The 24,035-nt window shown below is 54.1% G+C and overlaps 2 protein-coding genes across 2 annotated transcripts; one reads left to right on the forward strand and one right to left on the reverse strand.

Annotated features, from left to right (window-relative positions):
• Positions 1 to 1,048: 1,048 nt before the first annotated feature.
• PCYOX1L (prenylcysteine oxidase 1 like) lies at positions 1,049 to 12,421 on the forward strand. Its single transcript, XM_036080628.2, has 6 exons — positions 1,049 to 1,197; positions 4,994 to 5,200; positions 6,641 to 6,815; positions 8,454 to 8,665; positions 10,874 to 11,014; positions 11,478 to 12,421. The coding sequence occupies exons 1-6, from the start codon at positions 1,110 to 1,112 to the stop codon at positions 12,137 to 12,139; spliced, it is 1,485 nt and encodes a 494-aa protein (XP_035936521.1). The 5' UTR covers positions 1,049 to 1,109; the 3' UTR covers positions 12,140 to 12,421.
• A 5,213-nt stretch (positions 12,422 to 17,634) lies between these two features.
• Positions 17,635 to 23,565, reverse strand: IL17B (interleukin 17B). Its single transcript, XM_036080630.2, has 3 exons — positions 22,860 to 23,565; positions 20,389 to 20,678; positions 17,635 to 17,954 (listed from the first exon to the last, which is right to left on the reverse strand). The coding sequence occupies exons 1-3, from the start codon at positions 23,022 to 23,024 to the stop codon at positions 17,723 to 17,725; spliced, it is 687 nt and encodes a 228-aa protein (XP_035936523.2). The 5' UTR covers positions 23,025 to 23,565; the 3' UTR covers positions 17,635 to 17,722.
• Between the last annotated feature and the right edge of the window lie 470 nt (positions 23,566 to 24,035).

Raw genomic sequence — 24,035 nt, forward strand, 5'->3', positions numbered from 1 at the left:
GGCACAAAGTAATTGATGAATGCTTATTTAACAAAAAATCTAAGGGAATATCTTGAGTCATTGGGAATGAACTTAAAAAGTTTTATTCTGACATAAACATTGCCAAAAAGATTTTTTTAAGATTATAAGAAATGCATGTTTGTTCGTCTACCACTTTACTAGTAACCAGTTTGGCAGTTTTATGACTCAGAGAGCTGACTTAGAATCCCAGCTGTATGCTCTTTTACTATCTTCTGAACCCTTTCAGTCTGCTCTCTTAGCCACAATCTGACGAATTAAATATGGGTTTCCCTTATTTATCCTGAAACTCATCCCCAACTTTATTTTCTGCTAGAGGAATCTGTCCTTCACCATGTAATGAACTAACCACACTGAGCTGCTCTTGTTCTCTGAGGGTGAAAATGGGAGCGTATGCCTCCCTTCCTACCTTTCCTCCCTCTGAGAAGAGACTGAATGAAACCCTTCCCTTTGGATTAAGTAGAAGGCCGAGACACAAACTGCATGTAGAACCTGCAAATGCACGTCAGTGACAGCAGTCTCGAAAGCATCTGGCCTTGTTTCCACACACGCGGAGGGGAGCGTCTAGCCACCATGGCTGCCCACGCTTGGTCTGCAATTTGCTGCACTTGCAGACGCTGCCGAGCGGTATCACGTCCCTGATCTCATGTGACTGTCACAACCGCCTAGAAAGGGAGAGCAGGGAAACCGAAGGAGACACAGAGACGGCCCGTTAGCGAGTTAGGAACTCGCAGTGGTTAAACTGGAACCGAGGTCGTCCGCCTCTCGCATCGATCTCCCTGCAGCCGGGCCCTGGTCCTGATGCTGCGCGCCGGGAGCGCGCACACCTGCGCGTGGGCAGGCCGAGCCAGCCAATGGGGAGCCCGCATCCAGGAGGCGGGACGGGGGAGCTGCGGCGGACCGAGCCTGCCCGAGAGGGCTGCAGCTAATGAGCGCCTCGTGCTGGAGAGAGACGGCTGCCCGACCAATGAGAGGCAGTGGCCAGCCGGGCTGAAGGCGGAACAGCCAGTGGGGCGCCGGGGCGGGGCGGCGAGCCCAGCGCCAACCCGCGAGCGCCGAGCCCCGGCGTGCTGTCCGGATCGCCGCCCGCCATGGCCCGCGCTGCCCGGCTCCTCGCCGCGCTAGCCGCGCTCCTGGCCGCCGCCGCCACGGGCGGAGACGCCCGGCCCAGCAAAATCGGTGCGGGAAGGACGGGGTGGGGGCCTGCGCGGGGGGAGGGCTGCGAGGGAAAAGGGATCCTAGCCGGGAGCAACCGGGTGGGGGAAGGGGAAGGAAGCTGAGCGAGGGGAGGGGTCCTCGGGAAAGGAACTGGCTGGAGAAGAGGCGAGGGACTGACACTGGGCGAGGAAGGGGACCGGCGGTAGGCAAGGTGCTGATCCCGGGGCATGTGGCGACGGCTACCGGGGGCGGAAGAGAGGCTTGGGACCGGACTGGCCACTGATCTGACCAGAAGGTCCAGGGGCATCGAGCATCTGCGGTGGACGCCCCGATGGATGACAGAGAGGACCTGGTCTGGGTGATGTCATTCGTAAAGGTTTATTGAGGACCGTCTGTGTAGCAGGCACAGTGCTCCGTAGTTCCTGTCTGGAGGCGGGACTGCACAATACAGGGAAGTCAGCGGTAAGGCCGAGAAGGTGCCCCGATGGGAAGAGCGCTTCGTCCATCTTCCAGGCTCTGGGAGGGCTCTGGAGGGCTCCGTAGAAGGAGCATGTAAGCCAAAACCTCAGGGAGAGTAGGAGACACCCATGGTAGGTCTGCTGGAGATCAGTTTGCTGAGTGACAGTGGAGAACTTTTAACAGCAGTCATCTTGGATTTTATTATTTTATTTTGAAAATTTTCAAATGTACAGCAGAACTGAAAGAACTGGATGTACAGTGATCAACTGTGTACTCACCACCTAGGTTCTGCCCTTAGCAAACTGCTCCTATACTTGCGTGTTTACATAGCTATCACCCCCCCCCATTAATTCATCTTACATCTTAATGCATTTCAAAATAAACTGCAGACATCAGGACACTTTGCTGAATACCTTCTCATGCATCTCATTAACGAAAGTTCCATATTTGTTTGCAGTTTATTTCTCTTAACAATTGTCGTTTCAACTCGACAGGACTCCTACTAAAGATTTTCCAGTCCCTCTAATATAAAATTCCCACAGGCAGGGATGCTAGGCTTCTGGTGTGAGGGGACAGAGTCTCCACTCCACTAAGCTGCCATCTTTGCACCCCTGTTGGCAGGGAAGCATGTCCCGTGGGAGCACCACAGACTTACTGGGCCAGTACAGTGCCAAGGCTTCTTTGGATTACAAAACCTCAGCTCAAGCCATAAACGGTTAAGACAGACAGACAGAAATCAATTTGGGACTGAGTGTTTAGGGTTTTCAAGGGAGAGAGAATCCTGAGAGCTAGTGTGGTCAGAGAAGACCTCAGGGAGAAGGTGGATTTTGAGCCAGGCTCCGAAGGTTGGGGAAGTTAGGCAGGCCGTGTCTGGAGAGCAGGACACTCCCTTCATCTCTCAAAAATGCAACAGAACAAGACACTTCACACTGGCCCCTGGGAAGGGGCAGGGCCTCCTCCCAGCACTCCTGTTTCCAACAGGGCACAGCTGGTTGCCTGCCTCGTCCCTGCCTACCTGGCCCCAGGGGTCACCCAGGGCAGGGCACTTGGCAATGCCAAGATGCTCAGTAGCCTTTTTGATTGTCCTCAGCTATTGGACAGAAGCCTCCGTTCACCCTTGGTGGTTTGGACTCGACACACGAGACTGAGGAGCTTCCTGTGAGGATGGCTTCACCCCCAGTCTGCTGCAGGGTCAAATCTGAATACCTCGGTGTGACGTTGGACCCTTTAACCCGACACACACACACACACACACACACACACACACACACACACACACTTCCACACGCCGCCCTGCTCCTGCTGTTCTCGCTGGGGAGAATGTGTTTCTGCTACCGGGCAAAGCCGGTTGTCCTCCAGGGCCCTGGCCAGATGTGACTTCCCCTGGGAAGCCTGTGTCTCCACGTGCTCAGGCAGAATTCGTTGCTTCCTCCTCAGGATTCCCTGGAACCCTGTTGTTGCACTTGGTCACACGTTGTCATAGCTCATTGTGCAAGAGTCTGTCTGCCCACTCCCTGCATATGCTCAGGAGGACAAAAGCCCTGCTTGATTCTCTTGTGCCCTAGCACATCTTATCACAGACCAGGGAGTGGGTGTCAGTTTGTGGGCGTTGAATGCGCTGCTTCTCAACGAGGTGAGCTCTTCTGCTTCCCTGTAGCCCTCTGGGCAGCTTCCAGGCCTCGTGATGTTCGTTCCTCTGAAGAATGGATAATTTGGTGGGAGCACACTGGTTGGAAAAGGCTAAGGGCACTCTTGGAAATGGCTTTGTAAACACTGAAAAGGAGGAAGTGGTTTGTTTTTTTCAAGATGCAACAAATACTTAGCTTTACCGCCTGCCAGGATCCGGGGGCCTCGTGAGCTGCTCTTGGCCCTTAAACAGACCAGGGGAGGAGAGCGTGCAAGCACGAGGCCCCGGGGAAGGAGCGTGTGCTGTAGGAATATGTGGGAGTGACACCCGACTTGTCTTCGGTGAGCGAGGCAAGCCAAGCTCTAACTGCACGCGGGGGCCACAGAAGCAGCGAGGCGAAAGGCGACAGCACCCCTGACAGGGAGCAACACAGGCCGCGGCACAAGGGTGAGAGAGCGAAGTCATGGGTTCCACGGCCAAAGAAGTCGAGGCACACGAGCAAGTGGAGTGTTGGGGGGGGGGCAGGGAGTGCGTAAGTGAAGGGGGGCCAGATCATAACCTTGTATTTTTGCCTTCTTGACAGGAGCTTGTTTCTCTCCCCTCCTCTGGCATGGGTCCAACAGGGGTCCAGTGAGGACAAATCAACACCAGATTTCTCTCCTTTTCTATTTGGACCGACTGCCAGATGAGAGGAAAGCTGGGTCTCAGGTTGTGGGAGGTGTGGCCGTCCAGTTCAGTAGCTTCGTAGCCGCCTTGCCGTCTTTGCAGAGTGTTACGGAGTCTGAGTAGCTAGATTAGGCTCTGTCTGGACAGTGGTGCCTCGGAACCCCTCAGAGCCCACATCGCCGGCGAAGCATTGTGTCAGTGACTTGGATGGGAACACGCATGGCTTATGAACCAAGTTTGCAAATAGCAGGAAAGCAGGAGGCATAGGAAAGACAGTGGATGATAAGATCCCCAAAGACATCAAAGCTGAAACTTCAGAACAGGAGTCCAAACCGGCAAAGGGCGCCCTTTGCGCGGTAGTGAGCGGCCCGTCCCAGGGTGCATTCCAGTCTTGGCAAACACCGAATGTAGAAGTGATTAAAGGGTCAGGTGGTAGGTTGCCCTAGAGCAAGGGTTGGCTGACTTCAGTAAAGGGACAGAGAGTAAATACTTTAGGCTTTGCAGGCCATCCAGTCTCCGTGGCCACTACTCATCTCTTCCGCCCTAGCACGAAAGCAGCCCCATAAACAAGCTCCAGAAAGAGTGCCAGTAGGACTCTGTTTGCAAAAACAGTCGTGGGCCTAGAATTGGCCCACAAGCTGTAGTTTGCCGACCCCCAGATTAAGGAGTGGTTCCCAAACACTGATCTCACCTAACAGTACTTGCGGCGACCAGGTTTTCACCAATTCAGAGTGAAATGAAAATAGGGACAATGTAATGAGTTTGTATAAAACTAAATGTATTTTCTTTAAGTGATCATCCGAAATGTTGAGATTCTTTCCTGCTAACGTGTCATTTTCATTCTAAAATGAGCGTTACAATAGGTGACAATTTTCAGGTTGTCCTTTGCTCTTTGTAAATAGCTTTACTAAAAAACTAGCCCGAGGATTTCCTTTTTGAGAGGTGATAAGCCTGCGAAATGCAAGGGCCTGGGAACCACCTCCCAGGGGGCGGTGAGGGTGGGACCTGCGGCCTCACGCCCATGCTCTGTCTCTCCCCTCCTCTGCCTCCTGGGCCTGCTGACAGCTGTGGTTGGGGCCGGAATCGGGGGCTCCGCCGTGGCCCATTTCCTCCAGCAACACTTCGGCCCCCGGGTACAGATCGACGTGTTCGAGAAGGGGACTGTGGGCGGCCGCCTGGCCACCATCTCCGTCAACAAGCAGCACTATGAGAGCGGGGCCGCCTCCTTCCACTCCCTGAGCCTGCACATGCAGGACTTCGTCAAGCAGCTGGGTGAGTGCACTGCGCCCGTGCTCCCCGCGTGTCGCATCCAGGGCTAGTGGCAGCCATTGGGCTCCTCCCAGAGGGCCCCGAAGGTCAAGGCCAGAAGGTCATGTAGCCCCATCTCCTCATTTTACAGATGGAGCAGCTGAGACCAGAGAGGGGAAGGAACTTGCCTGAGGTTACACAGTGAGTTAGTTGCAGAGCTGGGATTAGAACCCAGGTTTGACTCCCAAGCCAGTTTCTTTCCCTTTCAATTTGCTGCCTCTCAGTAGCCACAATCATAATGGCTTCCACATGCTGTGTGCTTGCCAGCTACCTGGCATCCTTCTAGGTGGGATGTAGGCATTACATCACCCCCAATCCTCCCTACCCAGCCACCCTCCTGCAGGACAGGTGTTAGATCTCCTGAGGAAATGCCTACACCTCTGCTGCGGCCCCGCCGCTAATGAGTAAGAGCTGGATTCAACCCCGGCAGCATCTAGCGAAACCACAAATACGTAGACTGTTTGACACCCAAACTCTACTTCTTGGAAGTGACCCTGCAGGTGTACTTGCAGAAGAGCTAAGTGGCATACAAACGAAGTTATTCATCACAGCGTTGTTTGAGGTAGCAGAAGGTTGGAAATATCCCACCTGCCCACCCACTGGGGTCTGAGAGTAAATATTGTTTAAGTACACAGCAGACTGCTCAGCAGCCAGATTGAGGAAGTCCTTTGGGCCCAAGTATAGAGCAATCTTGGAGACACAGTATGTGAGTAAGGTGCAGAGCCGCGCATAGTATGTGGGGGCAGAGGAGGAGTAACTCCTAGATATACATACTTAGGAGTGTTGGCAGAAGATATCTCTGGAAGGATGCTGAAGGCAAGTGGCCTCCGCGATGGGGAACTTAGTGGCTCAGGGACAGGAAATAGGAAAGTAACAAAGCCTGTGACTTGGGGCAGGTCCTAGAACCCAAGCCTCGGTTTCTACATCTTTAACTGGGGGTGCTGTCACCTCTTCTGCCTCTTCCCAGGCTGAAAGAGGACGAAGCGAGATGCTGAAGTCCCTGTGCTCTGTAAGCTGTTGCATGTGCAAAGAGCTGGGACTCCGTCCAGGTGGTCTCGGTGGCCAGGGCTGCCATCCGAGAGCCAGCTGTCAGTCCCTGGCCATTCTGGGATGACATCTGAATTTCCCACACTCATGGCTGAGTGCATCCCTGTTGAAAAAAAAACCTGTAAGCTGGTACATTATTTTAATTCTCACGTCTTTATCGACTAGCCTGCCCAGTGCATCCGTTGACTGTTTTAAACAAGCAGCATGGAGGAACAAACCGTAGTGTGTCCCTATTCCCTTTAATGGAGTGGGTCCATTTGCATCCTTCAGGAGGACCCTAAGTTTCGCTCAGGCACCGCTGGATCTCCAGGGGGGGGCCCTTTGAGAGGGACCTGAGGCTCCTCCCTGTCTCCTCAGGGCTGAGGCACCGGCGAGAGGTGGTGGGCAGGAGCGCCATCTTCAGCGGGGAGCACTTCGTGCTGGAGGAGACCGACTGGTACCTGCTGAACCTGTTCCGTCTCTGGTGGCATTATGGCATCAGCTTCCTGAGGCTGCAGATGTGGGTGGAGGAGGTCATGGAGAAGTTCATGAGGTAAGGCGGGACAGGCTGCAGGGAGGGCGTTCCAGAGGGAGCGAGGAAGAGAGGTGGAGAAGGAACCGGCTGGCCTGGAAACTGTCGAGAAGGAGAAGGGGGACTTGCTTGCACCTGAGAGCCCCGCACAGTTCAGTCCTGCTCCTGGGCGAGCCCCCAGCGCGAGGACTGGACTGACATGGTGCGGGGGTGGGTTTCTGGTGTTGTCACGCTGGCGTTCCTTCCCTCTGCGAAACCGATGACTCGGAGCAGGGCTTGCAAATGCATCCACCTACAAGGGCATACCTGGGGCGTGCGTAAGCGGAGGCAGCTGGTGGAAGAGAAGAATGGGAGTGGGGTGCCCCGAAGAGCAGGGCCCCACCTGAAGGGGGCGGCCAGCACTCTGCCGTGTGGGAAGGCCCACCTCCTGTGGCTAGGTCTTCCAGTTTTTTAGAAGAAGCTGGAAATCCAGAGTGATGCATGAAATCTCCTGGTTTTTCAGTATATGCAACCAGTTCATCTTAGAAATAAGCCAAATGAAGCACATCTATAGGCCTCATACAGCCTGTGGGTCATGCCCTTATAAGCCCTACTGTCCACCAGTTTTCCCATCTAGAACAAACTCCTTTTTTCACCACTTCCCTCCTCCTTGGGCCCCGGCCTCCTCCCCCACTCCTTCAGATGATGAGGACAAGTGGTCCGATGTCACTCTGTCCACTTCTCACCGTTCACCCACTCGTCATCTGGCACTCCCGCTCTCCCCTGAAGGTCTTCCCTGCTCCCTGGCCCAGACGCAGACATTCAGGATGGCCCCCCGGCCTCCTTGCTGGGTCCTGGCACTTCGCCACTCTCCCCACCTCCACACCTATGCCCTTCATTGCATCTCTACCTTCTACTTTCAGGTGTCCCCCAAACGTAATGTCCTTACCCCCTCTTTCTTACGTCTTTCTTCCTTGTCCATTTTACCCAAACCTACAATGCTGACTTTTTTTCTTCTTGGGAGAGGAACTCTATCTGGATGTCCCATTATGACCAGACTCAACACGTTGACAAAGCAGCCCAGGCAGAGGCAGCCTTTCAAAGACCAGTGCCTCTGGAAATCCATCAGCCGCTGAGTCCCTGAGACTGGGAGAGCTGTGGAGGGACGAGACGAGAACTCGGGGGGTGCGTGGGAGCAAGCCAGAAGGGAGGCCAGGCTGGGCTAGCACAGAGAGTGACGACATTGGCGTGAGGCAGGTGCCATCGGGTCCAGCATGGCCCTAGAAGCCAGCTCAGAGCCCATGCTGCTGGAGAGAGGGATGTGTCGGGGGGCGGGGGGGCTCTGGCCTGCTGCCTGGTAATACCCCTGGGTGGTCCCCTCTGTGTCCTCAGGCAGGGAGTGGCTCCGAGAGGTGCCGTAGTTGTCCTTAGCAGAGCCGTGATGCGAAGCTGGGTCTAGTGGGGTTCGAGAATATTTGCCTTACCCCCTGCGCTGTCCCTGTGGTTGGGAAAGGCCCACCGGGGTCAGCAAAGAGGCCAAGTAACCAGCCTCCTTTCTCACCCACTACATGGAGAGGAGAGGCGGGGCCCTGCTGGGCCTCCCGGGTGCGGTGAGCCAGGAGTGGGTGCTCAGCCGAAAGGCCGTTCTGTACACGGGCTCCAACTCTGCACATCTTCCAGGATCTATAAGTACCAGGCTCATGGTTACGCCTTCTCGGGCGTGGAGGAGCTGCTCTACTCACTGGGGGAGTCTGCCTTCGTCAACATGACCCAGCGCTCCGTGGCCGAGTCCCTGCTCCAGGTGGGCGTCACCCAGCGCTTTATCGACGATGTCGTCTCTGCCGTCCTGCGGGCCAGCTATGGCCAGTCCGCAGCGATGCCTGCGTTCGCCGGTGAGCCTCGGGCCCTCGGCCTGCCTGCTGCCCTGCCCCGGCCCACAGTGCCCAGAATGGGCTGGGCTCCCCGTAACAACCTCACACTCACCAGGCTCAGTACAGTTGCCTAAGCACCTTATTGCCTCAACCCTATTTGATTCTGGTATGGGCCCTCCAGGCTGGCAGGAGATAATGTTCACCCCACTTCTCAGATGGTGGAAGCAAAGCTCAGGTCTTAGGTCCGGTGTGTTTCCACCACTCCTGATTGGGCTGGTTTCAGGACCGGCCCCACTGGGGTCCATATACACAGCCTGCCATCCTCCAGCGCAGGCCGGGTCCTTCTCTTCTACCCTCCTAACATGGAAGTGCAGGCTCAGTCCTTGGTCCGCTTCTCAACCACTCACACTTCCGCCCACTGATTCCCAAGCATGACCTCCAGGCCAGACCTCCCTCCGGGACTGCAGACTCACGTGTCCGGTGCTACCCTTATGTCTCCACTGGTGGGCCGGGTGGGCACTCAGGGTGGCCAGACCTGAGCTCCTGACCTTTCCCCTCAAGGCTGCCTCTCTGAGAGTCTTCCCAGCTTGGTCGGTAATAGCTCCTTCCTGTTGCTCCAGCCAAAACCTGGGCTCATGCTTTCTCTCATATCCATCACATGGTATGTCAAGAAATCTCATCTGCAAAGGAAAGGAGGGAGGGAAGGAGGGAGGAAGGGAGAGAGAGAGAGAGAGAGAGGAAGAAAGAGAGAAAGGAAAGGAAAAAGGAAAGGAAAGGAAAGAAGTCTCATCTGCTTTGCCTTCCACATATATCCAGAATCTGACTACTTCCCACCACTGCTTCCTCCCTGGTCTAAGCTCAGCATCCCTCACCCGGATTACTGCAAGTCTCCTGCCAGACCCCCTCCCCCACCCCCTGCCCCCTGCAGGCTATTCTCAATACATCAGCGGGATAATCCTTTTAAAACAAGACACGTCAGGTCAGACCTATGTGTAAAACTCTGTAAGGGCTCCCACTTGCCTTCAAGTAAAAGCCAGAGTCCTTGCAGTGGCCTGCAAGGCCCTCCATGGTCCAGGCCCCACCACCTTCCCCACTCACCCCAGCCCAGCCACTCTGGACTCCTTTGCATGTCTCCAGCGTTCCAGATGCACTGGGGCTTTTGGGCGGCCATCCCTCCACCTGAACATTTCTTCCCTGAGACATAGTCGTGGTAAACCCTTACTCCCCACCATGTCTTTGTCCACATGTTCCTTGCCATTGACACTGCCCTACCGCCCAGTTTTCAAGCACACGGACGCCTCCTCCTGCCCCAGCAGTGCCAGTCCTCCTACCCTGCGGTGTCAGCTTCTCGCTGCCTATCTCATTTACTTCTTTCGTCTCTTCCCACTAGAACGTCGGCTTCCCAAGGGCAGGAAGCTCTGTCTCCTTTGCTTACTGATGTATCCCAAACCCTTAGAACAGGGCCTGGACCCGTGGAGGCACTCAGCCCATTTTTGTTGAATAAATGAACGAAAAGGTTTGTATGTGACAAGCACCTCCCTCGTGCCCAGGATGCAGCCCCTCCGGCTGCTGGCGTGGCTGGCTGCTTCCCAGCCTTCAGGCCCCACCGCATGTTCCCTCAGCGAGGCTCTCCTGCTCACTCTTCCAGTAGCTTGTGTGTACCCTTCAAGATATAATTCATATACCGCACAATTCACCCATTTATATTTTTAAGTAATCTCTACACCCAACAACCCAACGTGGGGCTAGAACTCACAACCCTGAGATCAGAAGTCACACGTTCCACGGACTGAGCCAGCCAGGTGCCCCCAATTCACCGAAGTAAAGTGAATTTGAGTTGTGCATCCATTATCACAGTCAATTTTGGAATATTCTCATTGCCTCCAGAATACCCCATACCTGTAGCCATCACCTCCCTGACAACCCCCCACCTTCTAGACCTGGGCAACCATAAATCCACTTTGTGTTTCTAGGGATTTGCCCCTTCTGGGTAGTCCGTATAAACAGAATCTTATCATCTGTGATCTTTTATAGATGGCTCTTGCATTGAGCCTGTTTTCACTTCACTTGTAAATTTTACTGTATTTGTGTATGTGTTGTCTCTCCATGCCCATGTTGGGGGAGGCTTGGCCTGAGAGGGAGGCCCAGCAGGTAGGATGGTGCCGGACTCTCCGGCCCCACAGCCCAGTGATTCTGAGAACCCACTGGCCACTCTCCCCCTTTGCCCAGGAGCCATGTCGCTAGCCGGGGCCCAGGGCAGCCTGTGGTCTGTGGAGGGAGGTAACAAGCTGGTTTGTTCCAGTCTGCTGAAGCTCACCAAGGCCAATGTGATCCATGCCACAGTGACCTCTGTGACCCTGCAAAATACAGGTGAGTGAGCAGAGCAGGGCACGTGGCCGCTCGATTTCCTAGACCAGGAACACTTCCACCAGTCTGTCCCTAAACCCTGGTCTGGGAAAGGCTGCCAAGTGGTTCCAGCACTGCCCAATGACACCAGAGGGCACTGTCGTCCTGATTCAAATGTCAGAGCCAGAAAGCTGAGACTCGCATTCAGCCAGCCCCGTTCATTTGACCACTGAGGACTGTGAGCCTCAGCCTTGCCCAAGGCCCTCCAGCTAGTCAGCCGCAGAGCTAAAGCAAAAGCTCCGGACTCCTGACTCCCAGTCCAGTGCTCCCTCTGCAGCCACACCAGCATGGAAAGCCCAGGACCCACCATCCCACCGGCCCCGCTGCACCTAAGCCTCCTACCCTCAGCGCTGGGCCCCAGGTGGAGATCAGTGGGTAGTGGGCAAGAAACAAATTGACTTTTGTGCTCTATTCTCTCTCCTTCCAGAAGGGAAACCCCTGTACTATGTAGAGTATGAGAACGGGGTGGGCAACGGGTCCGACTTCTATGACATAGTGGTCATCGCCACACCCCTGCATCTGGACAACGGCAGTAGCTCCATCACCTTTGAAGGCTTCGACCCGCCCATCGATGCCGCGCAGGGCTCTTTCCAGCCCACCGTGGTCTCCTTGGTCCATGGCTACCTCAACTCTTCCTACTTCGGTTTCCCCGACCCTAAGCTTTTCCCCTTTGCGAGCATCCTCACCACAGATTTCCCCAACTTCTTCTGCGCTCTGGACAACATCTGTCCCGTCAACATCTCGGCCAACTTCCGGCGCAAGCAGCCCCAGGAGGCTGCGGTTTGGCGAGTCCAGTCCCCCAGGCCCCTCCTCCGGTCCCAGCTGAAGACCCTCTTCCGCTCCTATTACTCGGTGCAGACAGCCGAGTGGCAGGCCCACCCTGTGTACGGTTCCCACACCACCCTCCCGCGCTTTGCCCTCCACGACCAGCTCTTCCACCTCAATGCGCTGGAGTGGGCGGCCAGCTCTGTGGAGGTGATGGCTGTGGCTGCCAAGAACGTGGCCCTGCTGGCTTACAACCGCTGGTACCAGGACCTAGACAAGATTGACCAAAAGGATTTGATGCACAAGGTGAAGACTGAGCTGTGAGGGCACCGGGGACAGCCCGGGAGCGTCCATCCCCCGCTGAAGAGGGCTCCCCCCCACAGCGGCCGCGGCTGGGCAGGCTGCGCTCGCCGCCAAGCCTCCTGTGTCAAGCTGCTGCTTCTTCCAGCGTGGGTCCAGGCGGCCCACTCTGCCTCTCTATCTTAAGGACTTTCACAGTGTTTGCTTCTTTTTAAGGGGAGAAGAAGAGAAGGGAAGGAAATTCAAGCCTGTGTATTCATTTTATTTATTTTTTTTTTAAGAAGAAATAAAAATCCATTCTCTCCAGCTGCTTCTGACTTGGTTTCCTAACTAGAAGACGGGGATGGATAACTGGGAGGAAATATGGGGCAGAGAATGCTGAGTCACATTTCTTTATTGCTTTTCATTGCCTACTCCCAAAATGTATGCGAGGCAGTGCCTACAATGAAACACACATACAGGGGCGCCTGGGTGGCTCAGTCAGTTCAGTGGCCAGCTCTTGATTTCGGCTCAGGTCATGATCTCAGGGTCCTGGGATCAAAGCCCTGCATCAGGCTCTGGGCTCTGTGTTCAGTGGAGAATCTGCTTAAGATTCTCTCCTTCTGCCCTTCCCTCTGCTTATTCTCTCTCTCTCTTTCTCTCTCTCGCCCCCCCTCAAATAAATAAATCTTTAATAAAAATAAAGACATGTACCAGATGGTTACAAATAAAGTAGAAGGGAAGATCAGAAAACATAAGACATGATAATAGCTCCTATTTCCTGTGCACTTGCTAGATACCTTAACTAGTTAAGAACTAGGTACCTAGACACCACCCAAGCCTCTCAACAACACTGCATATTGGGAGAGATGGCTATGGTGGGACCCAAGCAAGAGATGGTTACTGAAATGGTTACCTCAGTGAAGCTTTTAGTATACTTCTGAGCTTCCTGGCAACCAGTGGAAAAAGGGAAATACACCAGGCCATAAGAAGAGGAAAGCTTTTCCTTGGCACCTGGAAGAGTCGACCATTCTATCCATTATGCAAGGGTTGAAGAGTAATAGGGTGGATCTTTCTTGCAAGAATACAAGTGCCCAGATGGTGGAGAGCAGCCCTACCTTACCCGAAAACATTCACTCCAGCAGAGAAAGGACGAAAAGGTGTCGGGATGGAGTTCTGAGGTTAAGCTGAGACTGATGCCCAGTTCCCACCCAGAGCTGCTGAATCTAGGTCTGGGGGAGGGCCCAGAAACCACAAGGACATAGCATTGCCAAACAGTACTGATACTGTGCTTTCCTAACAGGAACGGCTCCCAAGGTCATCCAGCGAACTTCCCTCTTTCTGTAGAGATGGCGACAACAGCCCAGCTTGAGGAAATAACTCACCCAAGGTCTCTTGGTGAGTTCAGAGGGCTTAAATCTGGAGCGTCTCCCTAAAAATAACTAAATTCAGGAGTGCCTGGGTGGCTCAGTCGGTTAAGCCTCTGACTCTTGGTTTCAGCTCAGGTCATGATCTCAGGGTCATGGGATCAAGCCCTGCCTCCGACTCTGCTCAGTGCAGTCAGCTTGAGATTCTTTCCTCCTCTCTCTCCTTCCCCTGCTGCCCCTACCCTTGCTCGTGCTGGCGCATGCATGCTCACTCTCTCTTTAAAATAAATAAATAAAATCTTAAAAAAAAAATTTGAATTCAGCATGGGACAAAATACCCTGCAAGTAGGCGGAGGCGTTTTTGCTGTGCTGGGGTGATAGAGGTGGTAGTGAAGAAGATAGCGCGTCTTGTCGGTTATTATAGGAACTACGAGGCCGGCACATCGGTAAGAACGCTTCTGGCTGAAGTAGTAGAAAACCAACCTTAAACTGGCCTAAGCAATTAAAAGTTCTTACCAGTTATGAGAGTCCAGGCACAGAGCAAGCATCAGCCCTGTATCGTGCCAGACCCATTTCTTCTCTCCTGGTCAAGGATGGCTGCCAAGAGATCTCTCCCGCCTGTGAACCAAAGCTGGTTCTGGGCCAGTTGGGCCCCCGCTGAACCGATGCGCAGTGACCAAGCAAATGCCGTGCGTGCTGACTGGCTTATGTCTCCGCTGCCAGACCAGTCATCAGGACACAGGGGATGAAATGAAGCTGATTGGCTTAGAAGAGCCAAGTCCCTCCCCTGGAGCAGAGGTGGTCTCACCCAAATTACAAATTTGGAAAAGTGGAAAGGGTGTTAGAGAGACGCACGATGTCAACCACACACAGGATGGGGCTGTGTCCCTGCCCTCTCCTCAAGGCCAGTGGAATCAACATGTAATGACATCCTTTCATGGTCTATGTTTGAAATGAAGATGCCATGGGCTGTCATGGTGTCTTTGATGAGCATTGGAACTGGGCCAGAGGGCCAAGGCCGATCTCAAACTTGTCCCTGATAACCATCCCTCCCTTGCATTGTGCACAGAAGAGGCAAACCAGGACAGTTACACCTGATCCCCAGTCCTCAGCTGGGGCTTTGGCTCCATGCCCCAGCCTGACTGCAGTGAAGCGGGCTCGTTCTTCGGGAACTTCCTTTATCTGGGTAGACAGGCCTGAACAGCTCAGAACCAACGCCGGACACAATGCCCACACTTCCTGCTGGCCTGCTTCCTCAAGCCCCGACCCGGGAGCGGGATCTCACCACCTCTCTGCCTGCAAGGAAAATCCAGAGATTCCTGAAGATAGCAGAAAGGAGCATGGGGACCAGCAGGAAACCTTGGCCCCAGGGCCCAGCCGAGCCTTCTCAGCCCAGGACAGGAGCCCCCAAGGGCCGACAGCCTTCTGGGAGAAGAGAGAGCATTTGTAGCAACAGAGAGAGCCCTATAATCTGCCAAACAAAGAAGGAAGGAGGCCATACTCATCCGCAGTAGTCCTGGAGCAGTGTGGTGGACATTTAAAACTCTTCCCAGGGATTCCACTCCCAGAGCAGGTGACCTAAGTGAAACTTCAACACTTGGAAGTAGGGGAGGTTGTGGAGGGTAGAGTTGGGGATGACTAAGGAATGGCAGGGGCGAGAGGAATGCCTTGCTCCTGATCCACCTCTGAAGGAGCAACAGGAGCTGGGGCAGATCTTGAGCCCCCCCTAGAGGCCTCCATACGTGTGTGCATGCATGCATTCATTCACCAAGCCCTTCATCCCATTTTGCACTGGACACCGTGCTAGGTGCCGGAGATGCAGCGCTGAAGGAGGCAGATAAGGCCCCTATTTTCATGGAGTGGGGGTTTCACACCAGACAGTGCAAAACGGGAAACACACATCAACTCAAACCAAACGAGGTTCCTGGGCACGGTGCAGACCCAGCGCTCTCCCTGGACCTCCAAATGTCCTGAGCAATTTCCCTGCCTTTAAACCAGGGGACTGGGAAGGACCAGCTGCCAGCCCAGGCTTACGAGGCCACGCTCCTAAGCTGCAGAATGGTAACACTGGAAAAGACCCCAAAGATCCTAAATCCCACCTGCTCATTTCACAGACGAGAATACTGAAACCCAGACAGAGGAAAAGGCAGCATCCATATAAAACTAACTGGCATTTACTGAGGCTCTCTGTCCCACCCGGATGAGGAGTTTCCCCGCCCAATCCCTATGCCTCAGGGAACTCAGGCTCTCCCAGGACTAGAGCAACCCTCCTGCAGCTCAGTTCTTCCCACGCCCTCACCCCACAACCAGGCTTGAAGTCCATGTCCTAAAGCCCCAAGAGCGGGCCGTCGGGGCCTCAGAGATGAACAACCCTAGGGAGAAGGGACGGCTGCTAAAGGCGTCAGCTCAGGCTGGCTCATGAAGTCTATTTTCCATGTGTCTGGAACCAGGCCAAAGCTTCCTGGGGTAATTTTAACCAGTATCCACTCTAGAACAATACCAAAAAAGGTAAGTTGCTTACCACCCCAGACAGGCGCATACCTAATCATTGCCCTTTCATGAATTAGACTCTTAAAACATTCAGAGCTAAAACTGAAGGTAGAGGAGCCAAGCAAAGTATCCCTATATTGGCTCGTGGCCCTCTTATTGAAATTACCTCTGAAGTGCCAGCTATTCTTACCCTCAGAAAATAACCTCAATCCCTCAGCTGTCTTGGGGTAGGGAAGGTATTTTTAGACCCTAGAACAGCTGATTTAGGACTAGCTGCAGGGGCTAGGAGGTCGGGGGAGGATTGAATTGCAAGGAGCTAATGGGGGGAGCAGGGAGTTATCCAGGGGGCAGGAACCAGCAGGGGCTTTAGGACAAGTCAGTCGTCAATGCCTTTTTGATCAGCAGAGTGTCTTGATCTAAGCCAGTGGTTCTCAACTGAGGGTTGGTGGAGGGGAGGGGATGGGCGAGATGGGTGATGGGTATTAAGGAGGGCACTTGTTATGATGAGCACTGGGTGTGTATGTAAGTGATGAATCACTAAATTCTACTCCTGAAACCAATATTGCATTGTATGTTAACTAACTAGAATTTAAATAAAAAATCAAAAAGAAAAAAAAAAGCCAGTGGTTCTCAAAATATGACCCCTAGATAAGGAGCATCAGTGTCACCTGGGAACACTGCATTAGAAATGCCAAGTTTCTGGGGCACCTGGGTGGCTCAGTCGGTTAAGCGTCTGCCTTCTGCTCAGGTCATGATCTTGAAGTCCTGGGATGGAGCCCCCTGCTCAGCGGGGAGTCTGCTTCTCCCTCTCCCTCTGCCCCTCCAGCCCACTTGTGCTCTCTCTCTCTCAAATAAATAAACAAAATCTTAAAAAAAAAAAAAAAAAAAGAAATAAAGAAGAGCCAAGTTTCAGCTCCCACCTAAAAAATACTGAATTAGAACCACCGTGTGTGGGGCCCAGCAATCTGTGTTTTAATGAGCCCTCCAGATGATTCTGGTGGTAGCTAAAGTTTGAGAACCAATGATACCAGCAAACCATCTAGACGGATCCCCTTGCACATAAGGCTGGAGGGAAGAATGATCTACACTGGTGCTTCTCAACTCTTGAGTGTTTGTTCAAAGCAAGGGATCCCAGCCCAGAAAAATGCATACCCACGTGGAAGTTTCAGGGCTGGCTGGCCTGGGTGAAAGACCACCACTCTTTGGCAATCCAGAGGCTCTGCTCTTCTCTGGGTCTAAGGCTGACCTGCAGAGAATCTTAGAGCTGAAAGAGACCTTACAGCTTACTTAGGCCAACCAAAGTGGGAATCTGCTCCACAATATCCATAGAGCCTCAGCATTAGCTAGGCCCTTCCAGAGACTGGGAGCTCACCGCTTCCTAAGAACTTGTTTGCAATTGTCCTCGGTTTATTCGGGGAGAGTTAGTGCTTGTTCACTCCTACATAGGTCTAGATCAACCAAGCTCCAATAACTTGGTTGAAATAGGCTTATAAACCCCAACTAAAGGAAGTATGTGACTGCCCTAAATGGTAGAAATGAATGCGGTATTTTTAAAATAACCTATCTCAGTGGTGGTGATGGAATATCCTCCTTTATATTGATCCGAAATCTACCTCCCTGCAACCTCCCATCCGCCCCCTGGTTTCGGCTTCGGAGCCACAAGGAGCAAACCCAAGGTCTTGCTTAACAAAAGACAGCGTTTACTTTTCATGGGCCTCGCTTGGCGTGGGAGCGCAGGGAGGGTGGTCTCTGGCTGCCCTCAGCCTCCGGTTCAGAAGATGCAGGTGCAGCCCACCGCAATGGTCTCCATGACGGCGCGCTGGCGGCAGGGCCCGGTGCGTGGTGGCAGCGGGCAGAGACGACGGCGCACAGGCACCTGGCTGAACACGGGCACGCTCACCATGCTGCGGTCCTCCTGCATGGTGAAGGGGTTCACGCAGCCCAGACACAGGCACCGCGCCTCCGGCAGGTCCGCAGGGATGCGGCTCGGGTCGTGGTTGATGCTGCAAGAAGGCAGGAGAGAGCCCTGAGTGGCAGGTGCTCAGGACAGGGCAAATCCGTGCCCATGCCCCACACCCCTACCTTTCCTAACTGGGGTGTTCATCCCCGCAGCAAGACTGTGCTCTGCTGGGGCCTGGGCAGTGATGAACTCCCGGTTCCAGGTGAGAAAACCGAAGATCTTAGAAGGCAAGCCAGCCCCAAGGTTATCCAGGCTCAAGGTCACCAGTCAGTCACCCAGTTCCCTTCCTTCATCCCCAAGTTGCCCATCCCAGTACTAGATTGTACTGTGGGATCGCAAAGAAGCCAACGCTTTCTCTGTCTCGCGCCCCCTCCCCCGCCACGTGTTTATGTTTATATATAACTTCATCCACGGGAAATGACGTAGGAGCACGTTGATGCCTAATCCTCACCAGAAGAGGAGTCAGGAGGCCTGGGTTCTATTCTGACGGCGTTTCTCTTCATTCAAGACATACTTTTCACACACCCACCAAGTGAGTGAATCTGTCCTAGGCATGAGGTGTTCACTGATGGGCAACACACACAGGTTCCCTCCTAGAGCTGAGAGTATAGGGACTTGCTTTGTGACCTCGCCTTCCTTGTGCCTCAGCTTTCTTGTCTGCTAAATGGGAGGGAGGGAGTTTGTGGACCTGCAGAATCTGCATCACTCAGGAGCTTATTAGAAATGCAAAATCTCAGGGCGCCTGTGTGGCTCAGTCTGTTGAGTGTATGCCTTCAGCTCAGGTCATGATCTCAGGGTCCTGGGATCGAGCCCCGCATCGGGCTCCCTGCTCAGCGGGAAGCCTGCTTCTCCCTCTGTCTGCTGCTACCCCTGCTTGTGTTTCCTCTCTCACTGTGTCTCTCTCTGTCAAATAAATAAATTAAAATCTTAAAAAAAAAAAAAGAAATGCAAAATCTCATCCCTACCCCAGATCTCCTGAGTCACAACCTGCATTTTTATAAGATCCTCCCCCAAAAATCAAGGGCACAATAAAGTTTGAAGCCCAGGTTTGCGGGATTTTAATGGACTCTTCTAATGGCCACATTCCAGATACACATTCCACATGTGGCTATTTAAATTTAACTCAATCAAAATTTGTCAACTATACTTAAAATAAATAAATCTAAAATAAATGAAATAATCAAAATGAGTTTCTCAGTTGCACTAGCTACATGTCAAGTGCTCAATAGCCACATGAAGCTAGTCATCATCACAGAAAGTTCTGTTGAACATGCTCTTCTAGAGTCTCGGGACCTAAGATGTGCAGCTAAAAAGTATTTGGCCTGGGTACACCTGGTGGCTCAGTTGGTTAAACATCCGACTCTTGGTTTTGGCTCAGGTCATGATCTCAGGGTTGTGAGATCAAGTCCCACTTTAGGCTGCACACTCAGCAAAGAGTCTGCTTGAGATTCTCTCTCTCCCTCTTCCTCTGTCCCTCCCCCTGCTCCCTCTCGCACTCTCTCTCTCTCAAATAAATCTTTAAAAAAAAATCTTTGGCCTGATTTGTGAGTGAGGACCCCTCCAGGTTAGTCTATTTCTTCATTACTCATTTAGCACACACACATTCGGCCCCTCCTGTATGCCAGGGTCTGTGCTTAGAAGGAGAGCTACAGTCGAGGTGAGACATCAGCCCTCTCATGTAGGGGCGGCAGGTCCTAACTCGCAAACCTGGCTGGGCACCCTCATCACGGGGAGATGTATAAAATACACTACATCAAAATAAATAAATAGAAAGAAAACCTGAAGAAAAAAAAAATACCACTTTCTGCGCCTCTTCCCGGAGACTGTGATTGAGTGGGCCACTCGAATCCTGACATGACTCTGATGCAGGCCCTGGGAAGGTGCCAGGCGAACGTGAGACAGATGCTGACACAGCAACTTGATGCCTCCTGCAAGAACTGTGACTGGGAGGAAGTGAGAGCCTTGCAGGCCCTTAGCGGGCATGTGAACCACAATCCCTGGGCTCTGCCTCCATAGCTCATTTAATAACAAGCCTATAAAACCTATGAAGTGAGACTCTTAACTATGGGAAAGAAACTGAGGGTTACTGGAGGGGAACTGGTTGGGGATTGGGGTAACTGGGTGACAGGCATTAAGGAGGGCACGTGATGTGATGAGCACTGTGTTATAGGCAGCCGATGAATTACTGAACTCTACCTCTGAAACTAATGATGTACTATATGTTGACTAATTGTATTTAGATTTTTAAAAATAAAAAAAACAACAACCCACCTATGAGTATGAACCTGTATCACCGCCACTTACGCTGAGGAACCTGGGGCTCAGAGAGGCTAAGCCTGCCCTGTTCCACGCAGCCGGTAAGAAGCAGAGCCGGGATTCACACCAGGTGCTCAGGCCTCTGACTCCAAGGCCTGTGACAGTGATGGCGACGGTAGGCACGGTGTGCGGCTCGCCCCTGGCTGCCCAGCCCAGCTTACCTGTAGCCCCAGGGCGACAGGCTCCTCTTGTTGGACAGCCACAGCTGCAGGTTGACCTCGCACTTCCTCTTGGCCGGCTCGGAGCTGTTCCTCAGCTGGGCCACCATCTCCCCGAGGTTCCTCTCGTACTCCTCCATGCGGGCGTACGGCTTCGCCTGGGCCACCAGGTCCAGCGGCACCTGGTGAGGCCCTGGAGCCAGGGTGCCAGGCCGCCCTGGCCCCTTCCTCTTGCCTTTGGGGTTCCTGGGCTGGCCCAGCCCCAGGAAGATGGAGAGGGTGAGAAGGAACAGCTGGGGAAGAAGGCCACATGTCAAAGGTAGGAGAGCCTGGTCTCCCGCTCTGGGCCAAGGCTCAAGGCCCAAGAAGGAGAGAGGGAAGAGAGCCTCTGTGGGGACCACCCTCACCTGCCATGCGTGGCCTGGTCCCGCGAGGCCACCACACGTGTACCACAAGTGTGTGTATGTCCCATAGTCATCGCTAAGTCCTACCTGAGGCACCTCTCAAACATCTCACCACACTTCACTTCTCTGGGCAACCATCCTCACTTCCCTCAAAAGCTTCCTACCTGGGCTCCCCACATCCTCCCTGGCTCCTTCAATCTGTTCTCCATACCATGGCCAAGGACAGGTGTTTGAAATGTAAATCTGATCATGTCACCCTCCAGCTTAGCAGTTCACCTTCAGGGTAACAACACCCCGACTCTGCCACACGGTCTGACCTTTACCTCCACAGACCACCCCTGATTCCTCTCACACCTGTGCTCCAGCCTCTGGCCTTCTCTGAAGCCCTTCTTCCCACCATGATCCTTCCTGCCACAGGGACTTTGCACAGGCTGCTACCTGCAGAGTCCTGCCTCCCCTCACCTTCTAAATGCCTCTTAGCCCTCATGTCTCAGCCCAGTGTCATGTCCTTAGGGATGCCTCAGTGGACTTTCTTGGGCTCCCAACACCACACGCCCCTTGTGTGACTGTAGACTTATTGTGTGTGTGTGGCTCTTTCATACGGCCGTCCCCCACCAAGCACAGACTTCATGTGGACAGACATTGCAACAGTTTCCACATAGTGTCTCAACCCCCGTGACTGGGTCAGTGAACGGCTGTCACCATCCCTGCCCTTCTGTAGCTCACCGTCTGGGATGGGGAGCACACAAGAGACAAGAAACAAGCCCCTAAATCTCTTGGGGCTTGTTGAAGATGATGAGGTGGGCTGCGTGTGGCTGGGGATCAGGGACACCTGCTTAGCTGGTGCAGTGGATTGGTCCCCCAAGGCCTTTCTGGGGAGCGGGCATGTAGGTGAGGTCTGAAGCATAAGAGGGAAGCAGATGTGGGCAGAGGGAGTCTAAATATCTCACAGGGAGGGGGGCAGTGTGAAAGGAGGTTTGAGTTGGTGAAGAGCTGTGCTGGGGAAACCATGAGGCTGAAATAAGAGTATGCGGAGGAAGCCGGCGGGGCAGGGTGGGGGGCTGTGAGACTAAGGTGGGGAATCAGGCAGGTCCCGGCTGAGGATCCCCGTTGGACACCATGACACCTGTGCTCCCCTCCTTCGCGCCCAGCCCTCTGCCTGCCGCCCACCATCCACGCCTCACCCACTTGTATCCAACCGTCGTCCTCCTGTTCCCACAGAACTGGAAGTGTCAGGAAAGGCTCTGGCTTGCTCGGGAGAAGCCCCGGGGGCCTGGCAGAACCCAGACTCCTCAGCAAGCCCAGGAGACACGGACCAGAACTTGGGTGGGGCCCAGGGCTCGCCAGAAGGGAGGAACCTTCAGGAGGGTTTCCTCTGGTCCCTGAATCTAACCAGGCTCCTACCTGCCCTGAGTCACTCACCTCCCCACCTGCACGGCCCACGCCTGGACTATCCAGACTACCCAGCAAGTCTTGACCCTCGGAAACAAGTTTCAGCATAGCCCCTCCTGGCAGCGCCGCTGCCTGGCCCCAAATCCACCACAGAGACTCAAGTCCCTAAATTCTTCCTTTTTGGTCCTGGATTCCGGTGCAGAAAAATGTCTCCTTAACCGTTGGCTTTCCCATCTGAGCGTCTCCCGTGGGGTTCTTAAACTCTGGCTCTCCATTCAGAGAAACCCAGAACAGAATCAAAGTCCCCTTCCCTGGGAAAAAGAATCAAAAAGGACTCGCCCAAGGTCACATGGCCTGGATCTCAGGACCCCGGGGACTCTTTGGAAAAACCCCTGGTAACGGAGTTTGCCAGGATCTGCCCCGATGGCTTCGGCCTGAAAGGGCCTCACTGCGGACGGGCTGAGCCCAGTTCAGGAGCCCGAGCTGCTGGCCATGGCTGCAGGCTCTGAGACCAGTCTCTGTTTCTCTCTCACCCTGGGGGAGACGGCCGAGGGAGAACTCGCCTCTGCAGATTCCAAGCCAAACAGAGGCAGCCATTAATCAATAGGAAAGAAGTAACGAAACCCTCAGGCCCGAAAATGGGGTGGGGGTGGGGGTTGGGGGGGGAGCGCCACGTACCAGGTTGTGCGGCCAGTTCATCCCGCGAGCCAGGCGGCTGGCCTGCAGCTGCCGCCCGCCTGGAACCCCAGATGCCTTCGCCAAGAGAATGGCAGCAACAGGATGGAGCGAAGCAATTATAGCTCGCCAGGGGGCTGCTGGGGGGTGGCTGGGTGGGCTCGTCATCAGCTGGGAGCCTCAGGCCCCCAGCTGGCTGGGCCTGGCGCAGTGGCAGGCGGTGAGGGGCGTGGGGGCAGGCCAGGAGCCGGGCCAAGGTGCCCAGGGGCTGTTGACTGAGGGACAATGCCCTGTGTGTCTGGCGGGGCTCTGGCGGGTGGCCCCTCCGCCTGTGGCCTGTGGCTAGTCACTCGGCCAGCACCCGCAGGGCCGGTAAGACAATCAGCTTCGTTTGCTTTGGGGATGGCGAGGGGGTGAGGGTGGAGGAGGGATGGGCTGTCCGTTGGTCAGAAGAGCAAATGTTCTCCAGTGTGCCGGCCAGGAGCGGGACACAGGCCCCATCTCCCAGGGAAACAGCCTCAGGCACCCCGGCCTCAGCCAGCCTCAGGTGAGTTCCGTGGCCCCGGGGGGTCGGAGTCCCACCCACGTAGTTCACTGGCAGGGAAACTGAGGCCAGGGCGAGGAAGGGACGTGTCTGGGATGACACAGTGGGTTAGAGATGACAGAGCTGGGATTCATACCCGGTCCCGGCGCAGGGCCCTATCCCCCACCCCAGGCTGTTTGTCTTGGGATATTTTCTGCAAGGTTCCAGCCTGCCGTGAGCGTGTTTCTGAATCTGTGCTCTCACGCGGGCTAAGTCACAATTCGTGAGGACTTCATGGCTGCTTGTTCTGGCCTTCCCGACGTCGTGCTCCCCACCCCGTGCAGAGGGTCTTTGCTCCAGGGGCCTGCCCCTGTGTGGCTGTCCGTGACTTTGACTCTGTCTCAGCCTTGGTTTCCTTCTCTGTAAAATGGGAGTCATACCTAGGAACCAGCAGTGGCCTGGCCCCTTTTTTCCTGAAATCTCTCTGAGTCTCCCTTCCTACTTCTCTAGAATGGGGGTAATTGTAGTGGCCACTACTTGGGGCTGTTAAAAGGAGTAAAAGGAAATAAGCCATGTTTAACAGCTGGTACAGTACCTGGCATTTAGAAAGTGCTCAATAAATACTTAGCTGATTATGATGAAATAATCATTTAATT

Source organism: Halichoerus grypus, chromosome 2, assembly GCF_964656455.1.
Source record: "Halichoerus grypus chromosome 2, mHalGry1.hap1.1, whole genome shotgun sequence".
Taxonomy (NCBI): domain Eukaryota; kingdom Metazoa; phylum Chordata; class Mammalia; order Carnivora; family Phocidae; genus Halichoerus; species Halichoerus grypus.

Excerpts from the sequence above, each read along its gene's own strand:
- IL17B (XM_036080630.2), bottom strand. The coding sequence starts at position 23,024 with ATGACGAGCCCACCCAGCCACCCCCCAGCAGCCCCCTGGCGAGCTATA. Across the intron at positions 20,679-22,859 it reads TGAACTGGCCGCACAACCTG|CTGTTCCTTCTCACCCTCTC; the intron begins GTACGTGGCGCT and ends CTTCTTCCCCAG. Across the intron at positions 17,955-20,388 it reads CTGTCGCCCTGGGGCTACAG|CATCAACCACGACCCGAGCC; the intron begins GTAAGCTGGGCT and ends GCCTTCTTGCAG.
- PCYOX1L (XM_036080628.2), top strand. The coding sequence starts at position 1,110 with ATGGCCCGCGCTGCCCGGCTCCTCGCCGCGCTAGCCGCGCTCCTGGCC. Across the intron at positions 5,201-6,640 it reads GGACTTCGTCAAGCAGCTGG|GGCTGAGGCACCGGCGAGAG; the intron begins GTGAGTGCACTG and ends CTGTCTCCTCAG. Across the intron at positions 11,015-11,477 it reads TGTGACCCTGCAAAATACAG|AAGGGAAACCCCTGTACTAT; the intron begins GTGAGTGAGCAG and ends CTCTCCTTCCAG.